The following is an 8101-nucleotide window of genomic DNA, read 5'->3' on the forward strand; positions in this document are numbered from 1 at the left end:
GCACCAGGTCTTAGTTATAAAATAGAATACTATGGAGTTGTAAAAAAGAAGGATCTCTTTGCCTTTGAGAGAGCATGGTAAGACCTGGAAAGTATTATGTTAAGTGAAATAAGCCAGTCAGAGAAAGACAAATACCGTATGATCTCACTTAGATTTGGAATTTAATGAACAAAAGAAACTGAATAGGTCCAGGGACATGGAAGCATACAGCAGACTGATGATTCTCCGGGGAAAGGGGTTGAAGAGGAAAGAGATTAACCAAGAACTTATATGCATATATACATAACCCATGGAGACAGACAATAGTGTGCTGAAGACTTGGGGAGGGGGTGGGAGTAGGTTGGAGGGAGTTCATGGGGGAAAATAGGGGAAATCTGTAATACTTTCAACAATAAAGATAAATATAAAAAATCCAATATTTTTATTTTTTATGAATAAGCAGAAAGATATTTATATGGCAATGAGTAAAATGCTCCTCATGAAATACCATCCAATTATAATAATAAACCAACCAACAAATATGTGCATAGGCTTTCCAGTTGGGGAGACAAATTTAGCAGGTCTTACATGCTGCATGATGGGGCAAATCTGTGAGTTCTGGAGTTAGATAGCCAGTGTTTGAATCCTCCACTAACCAGCAACATGACCTTCAGTAAGCTATTTAATAGCTCCTTGTGCCTCAGTTTCCTCATTGGTGAATGTTTTTGAGTGTTGAAATGAGGTTAACATATATAATGCCTGGCATATAGTTAGTGCTAATAAAAATCAGCTATTATTACCAAGTGTGCTTCTAGAATAGTTTGCTATTCATTTGACTGACCTTGGTAGCTAGTGCTTCCATGCCTACTTAATTACTGGTCTAGATGGGAAGACGGGTTAATGTGTGAATCACCAGAGGCACTGCCTCTTTCAGATTATGCATCTGTGCTTCAGATAACCAGTTCTCAGCACTTTTTTCACCATTGCCTTTTTGCTGCTATTTCCACTATTGTAAGACAATTTTCTGTATAATGTCTTACCAAGAGTGCACAGGCAAATGTTAAACTAAGAAGGACATGTCATTTTTTCCTGTATCTAGCCAGTTTCACTGTCTGATTATGCAGACATTTGAACTTGTGTTCTTTCTTCTAGACATTGCTTTGCTGAGTGCAAGGAACACATTGTGTTAGCAAGTGTCTGATGCACAGAAACTAATATATTTTCTTTGAATGAATGAACAGAAATGATAGGACATCATAAGCTCTTATGTAAAGTGCTATTTATTCTTGAGGCACAAACTGTATGCATTATAGTATTTCAGCTGAAAATTAATGAGGCCTGGAGTAGAAGACACAGGAAAGTTTCAAGATGAGTTATGGCTTCAAGTAGGCTTGGGGGAAGAGCCGAATTTGTACATGCCGAAGGTAAAGGGCATCATGAGTAAAGCATGATAACATCCTTTTATACTCATGTGTGTCCCTAAGTCAGTGGGTGTTAATGCTCTTAGTAGATCTGAAATGGTCAGTGCAGAGGTGTGTTGCTTATTAGATTAGTGAATTATCTGAAAAACTACTATGAAAGTTGAGAGTTTGTTGTTTACAGGGCCAGGAATCAAAAAGAAGCTGCTAAGGGAAGAAGAAGCGACCTCTACCACAAGGTCATATCCACTTAAACTGGGGATAAAGGGCCATGAGTAATTAACAGTATCCTGAAAATAAATAAACAACGCCCCTCACCTACACACAACTTGCAATCAATAAAAATGTTTCATTTTGGGGAAAATGTGCATGGGTTGGGGTCTTCACAAAAGTTATGTAAGAAGTTCTTCTTATTCACTTTTTAAAAACATGTGCACTAAATAAAAAAGTCAGTAATGTTTGAGGAAAGAATAAACCTAGTTTTTCTGCATACAGTTCCCAGGAAAACAGTATCAAATTCCTCAAGAAAACAGATTGATTTTTCTTAATTCCAGTAATGTAATTTCTGATGCTGAGAAGCTGTTGCTATTAATATATGGAATTGGATTTCCGATAAAATCTATGAAAAGATATAACCACATCAATGGTTTAGATAACTTAATTAAAATTTTTAGTATTAAAATATTATTTTGATGATTTTAAAGGGAGAATTTCATACTTATTGTTTGCATTTTTATACTTGGTTAAAAATTATAGGCTAGATCTAAATTTTTTTCTCATTTGTGCTGTTTTACAATTTGAGAGCTGTTGTAACTCAAGTAATTAAGCTTTTAAAATAAATTTTCTATCTTCAAGGTGCTGATATTGAGGTGTTATTTAATCTTAAAATCAATTATTGTCCATGACTCTTAGATGAGTAATTAATTTACTTAAACCCTCATAGTGATTAAATGGTTGAGATTACAGTTATTAAGGCCAGTGATCATGATCTAGGTTAATAACAATAAAAATAGCTGGTATTTCCTTGTTGCTTAGTATGTACCCTACAAATTTAATCTCCAACTACTCTTTAGTAGGATGTAAAAACATTAGATACTACTACTACTATTATTATTATTATCCGCATTTTATTGATAAAATAATTGGTTATAGAGGTTAAGGAATTCAAACTCAGGCCTGTCTGGTTCTTGATCTTGGATTAACCACTCTGCAATCTGCCTTCTCAAAACTAGTATTTCATGACAAATCAACCTCATAAAATAAATTTTATCTCTAAAATCTAGATCATACATTTTTAGAGGACCAGGACTGTGTATTACAATTTATCTCTTTGCCTATCACGGTATCACATGCTAGTAAGAACTTATATACTTGAGTGAAGTCATTGATAACATGGTCCTGAACTTACCCGGCATGCATCCACTCCACCTTGAGCCAGTCCAGCACATAGCATTGAAGACAAGACTGCTCCATCGTAACTAGTCGGTGCATTACATACACTATTACTTATTATGTTGACCTGTCCTTGTTCTAGTTCTGGAACTGGGTTGCCTGTTAATTACAAATCAGAAAGAAAATACACTCAAAATAAGTAAATAAGTTTAAGACTCTACATTGAATATGGGAAGGAATAACTGTACTCCAAACTTTATCTCTTATTCAGAAAAGAGGGCTATTAAGATGTACTTAGGTGTCTCTTCTCAGTAAAGATACCCATGAGTAGAGAAAGATAACCTTTTTTACACAGATCAGTCTCTCTCTCTCTCTCTCTCTCTCTCTCTCTCTCTCTCTCCTTTCGCTTTGTGATGCCACTTAGAATTTAAAAACAAAAAAATAAATCTGCCATCTTAAAATTGACCAGTAGCATTTAAATTATCTACTGACTGACTTTGAATTGGAAAATTACATGTTGAATAACCTTTAATCTAGAAACAAAAGAGAAACTAGTCTGTTTTCAAGGCTAAAGAACTAATTTATTTTATATTGATGGTCCGTCAAAAAACAATGCCATTTTTGTGATTCGCACAAATTTTTATATACTACACCAAATCACATTGGACTATCAGAACACAATAAAATATTTTCCTGGACAATTAAATCTTTGTGTTATTCTGGAGAGATATCTACAACATGGGTAAATCCCATGAAAATTGTTAATGCTATCTTTCCACTCCTCAGCTGATGATACTCTTATTTTCTCCTTGGCCCTATTTGCTTCCTCATATTGCCCTCATATTTATTTCCATTTTATTCATTCAATAAATAAATCTGAGCAATATTTATGTATATCTAGAGTGTCTTGCTTGAGGCAGGATTTATTTCATCTCAGAATACCTTAAATGGCTATTAATACCTTAAAGCAGGGGTCCTCAAACTACGACCCGCGGGCCACATGCAAATACAAATATTGTATTTGTTCCCATTTTGTTTTTTTACTTCAAAATAAGATATGTGCCGTGTGCATAGGAATTTGTTCATAGTTTTTTTTTAAACTATAGTCCAACTTTCCAACGGTCTGAGGGACAGTGAACTGGCCCCCTGTTTAAAAAGTTTGAGGACCCCTGCCTTAAAGGGTGTTAAAACCCTTAAATAATATCTAGCCAAATTCTCTTTTAAAAAATGTTATTTTATTTTTCTTCTTATAAGGGAGCCATTTGAGTAACATGGAGTCTCTGCGTCATTGAAAAATTCATGTATTTTCATCACTTTATCTTGTATTTCCCTATGAAGAACTCATGCTTCTTTATCACCTTATTTTACATTTTCCTGTGCATTTGGGAATTCTCCATAGTAGCTAGGGGCATTGCTTTGCTTTGCTGAGGGAACTCAGGAATAACTACAGTTTAGACTGACCAGAATATAGTATGGCTATGTTTGTAGAATCCATCTTTCAGGTGCTCCCTAATTTAAAAAGATTATATAATAGCAAGTACCAAGAGATTTTTTATTTTTTCCTGAGATACTTACTGTCATATGCTCGTGATCCCCATCCTGTTACATAAGCAGTGGAACCAGGTACAATATTCTGGGTAGCCTCTGGGAGACATACCGTATGGATATTTTTGGTAAAGGTGACACCTTCTGCAAGCTTCACAAGTGCAATATCATTTTCATGAGTTGCAGAGTTATAATTGTTATGGATCAAAATAGTATTTACTGCTTTTCTCATTACAGGAAATGCTGTGGAAATACCAAAGGTGACAGTCCATCTACGAGGATCAGAGTAGCTAAAAAAAAAAGAGAGAAAGAAAGAAAGAAATCATGGATTTGAATAGGGAATTTGAAAACATGTTAAATATTTGGATTTTGTGTTTTTTACCCTCACCACCACTGAGAAACTGTTTGGTCAACCCCTCTTTGCTATATATTTCTGTATCACATAGCTAGCAGTTGAGTTGAACTCTTCACTGACACAATAAAGAAACATAGAAAGATTTTAGAAAATATATCTTAGGTTGGTGAAATCTCAGTAAGAATATTCTGATGCTTTGATATGCCTTCATTGATGTTTCTCTTTTCTACATCCTCCTATCCAAACAACTAAGAAGTCTGAAGGACTCTCCACTTTAGTTTTAACTCATTTCTTCCATCTGTATTTTTTCCTTGCCTTGCCTTTAGCCAAAAGTTCTATATAAATAGTAGTTATGAAAAGGGGCTCACATCTTATTAGTTAATGAATGATTTTTCTGTACTGTGAGGCTTGTTGAAGATTTCTGTGTACATGTGTACAATGTGTGTGTGTGTGTGTGTGTGTGTGTGTGTGTGTGTGTGTCTGTGTTTAGAGAGAGCGAGGGGGGGCAGGTGAAACCACTCACTAATATAAAAAAAAATCTGAGGCATTATCTTTGTGACCTAGAAATTTGGATTTCTTAGTGAAACTCCCAAAACACAGACCATAGGTTAATAATGGATGAATTTCATGGAATCAAATTTAAGTATACTATTGACAAGTTTACTAGATGGATGAGAAACCATGAAAAAATACTTGCAGTGTTTAATATCTAAAACTTTTGTAGAATATATAGAAAGAAATCTGTAAACCAATAATAAATGTGCAGAAAAACTGTTATAAAATGGGCAAAACATGTGAATAGAAAGTTCATGGAAGGGGAAGGTCAAACAGCTAGTAGATACGTATGTAAAAGAATACTCAAACCCACTAGTAAGCTGAGAAATGGAAAATATAACAATAATGAGCATCTAATGTATATTCATGAGGATGACAACAGTTTAAGAAGAGAATAACATGGTGTAGGTGAAGAGAAGTTCAAACTCTTTTGCATTGCTGGTAAAGATGTAAACTTCTGGAAAGCATTTTAGTGTGTTTGGCAGACTGCATATATACTTCTGGGTACATATTTCAGAGAAATTCTTGAAGGTTTGTAGAGAGGCAAAAATGAGGGTGTGTGTGTGTGTGTGTGTGTGTGTGTGTGTGTGTGTGTGTGAAGTTGGAGCAACCTACTTGAGTAAAGGTATACTGTGGAGTTTATGGTGGACCAGATTAAAATTCCCAGGATTGAGCCCCCAAAATAAGGAATAATATGAGCACAATGCTACTTATATAAATGAAGGGCACACACACACACACACACACACACACACACACACACACCCTATACATTTTGTAGGTAATTGTATATTTGAAGACATATGTAAAATATCAGTGAGGCCTATGGGGGCAGTGGAAGTAGGATCCACATATAAAAGGAGAAAAATAAGATGAGAGAAAGATCTTGTACAGAGTGATGAAAATAAGGATCTATAAATTGTAGGGTTAACTCAATGTGCTCCTAAAGTTGAATAAAAACAAAATGTAGTCTGGCTGGAGTGGCTCAGTTGGCTGGGCAGCATTCTGTGCAACGAAAGGTTGTTGGTTCTACTCCCAGCTAGAGCACATACTTGGGTTGCAGGTTTGGTCCCAGGTTGGGCACATATGGAAAGCAGCGAATTGGAAGGCAACTGATCGATGTTTCTCACTCTCTCCCTCTCTCTCTCTAAAATAAATAAAAATATATTTAAAAAATGAAACCAAATAATAATTTAATGGTTTTGTGGAGTTTAGATATAGACAGTGGAATTGATACAGGAAATAAAACTCATATATCCAGGAAATGCTTTTATAAGTCACAGTAGCTTGTATAAAGTAAATATACTAGTTAAAAATTCTAAAGAAAAAATATTTCACAACAAGCAAATACATGATTATTTTACATTGAACTTAATTTGATCGGGGTCTTTCAGTGAAGATTCTAAAATATATTCTTTGCGTCTTTCTTCCTTCTTCGTCTCCTTGCTTCCCTGTCTCCATTTCTTCCTTTATGTTTTTTTTTCTTCCAGCAAATGAATAAGATCATGGTTTGAGAACCGGTAAGATTTAGATTTAAATCTTGGCTATGCCACATATTAGCAATATTATTTAGGGCAAGTTACTTACACTCTTTAATTCTCAGTTTATTTAATGCATAAAATGTGATAGGTGATTTTCTCTCACACAATTTTAAGCATTAATTCAGACAAGTAAACTATGTCAAGCATAGTGCTTGCCACAAAGTAAATACTCAATGAAGGTAACTATTCTTTTCACTAGTTATAATTCAGCAAGCCATTAATAAGTATCTACTTTGTATAATGAATAGTATGACTCTCTGAGAATAAGAATATACATAATTATGGGTGGAGTCCTCATGTACATGTCTCTCCTAGTTGTTCCAGATGGGTAGGTAGCTGTGGCCTCACCTTCTGAAGCAGTGAGCTGCTGTGAGGATCCATGTGTTACTGAGCAGCTCTACGCACTAATGAAGGAGGAGCCTAACAGAGATAATCATAAATCACAGGCACTACTGTTAAAGGTTAATAAGCATATTTTTGTGAGAAGAAGGTAGGAGAAGGAAAGGAGCATCAGGGAAAGCTTCATAGAGGAGGTAACAATTCAAGACTCCTTTCTATGTCCCTTGACATAAGATTGGTCCTGCCCCAAACAAATCCTCATTAATGGGTTCTCAGTGACAATCAGGTCTACAGGGAGATGCCAATACAAGGTTCATGTAGTTTGCCAGCTCTTAGGGATAAGTCAGGGTAGTGAATGGAAGGATTTGGGGAGACAAACTTCCCCAAATGTTCCAAGCCTTTAAAATCATGGAATTCTTTGGTTATCATTGGTGATATCTATAACTGTGGCTTTCATTATAATTGTGGCTTTCATTTATAACTGTGGCCTTTACTTAGCTTTTGGTGGTCGGATCTGAATACAGCTTAGAATCCTGCACTCTTTCTATCGCATTCTTGATTACTCTAAGTGCTTGTTGCTAAGTCCAGGTATTTGCATTTCTGGTTCCTAAACTCAGGGGTGATCAAAATCAATTAATGCCATTCCTTTTAGGTGGCAATGAAGACTGAAATGTTTTTGTTAATTTTGTTGCTTGTATTTTCTGATATATAGCAATAAATGTGCTGATCTAAATCAGAAATTTGGTTACTCCTGATATCATAAAGTTCTGCTATCAGAAATTTAAAATGCATTCATTGTGTAAAAAATATATTGAGTCATAATATAGTCATAAGAAAATTTCAGAATAATATGGGGTTTCCTAAAACATTTGTTCAGAATACATGTACTAATCTTTTTAAATGTTACTCCCTCTTAACTTAATAAACAATTCCCACCAGGCATTGTAGTATGAGGCAGTCCATCAAATCTGTAAAGG

At 35.1% G+C, this 8101-nt stretch overlaps 1 protein-coding gene across 1 annotated transcript in view; it reads right to left on the bottom strand.

Annotated features, from left to right (window-relative positions):
• LOC102420563 (transmembrane protease serine 11D) overlaps nt 1-8101 on the bottom strand; it is a gene marked incomplete at its 5' end in the record, with an annotated part of 19344 nt that overhangs the window by 3433 nt on the left and 7810 nt on the right. The window contains 2 exons of the mRNA XM_014461701.2: nt 2806-2948; nt 4365-4624. Coding sequence (XP_014317187.1) covers nt 2806-2948; nt 4365-4624 — 403 coding nt within the window. The remainder of the gene's footprint in view (nt 1-2805; nt 2949-4364; nt 4625-8101) is intronic.

Source organism: Myotis lucifugus, unplaced genomic scaffold (genome assembly GCF_000147115.1).
Source record: "Myotis lucifugus unplaced genomic scaffold, Myoluc2.0 scaffold_159, whole genome shotgun sequence".
Taxonomy (NCBI): Eukaryota; Metazoa; Chordata; class Mammalia; order Chiroptera; family Vespertilionidae; genus Myotis; species Myotis lucifugus.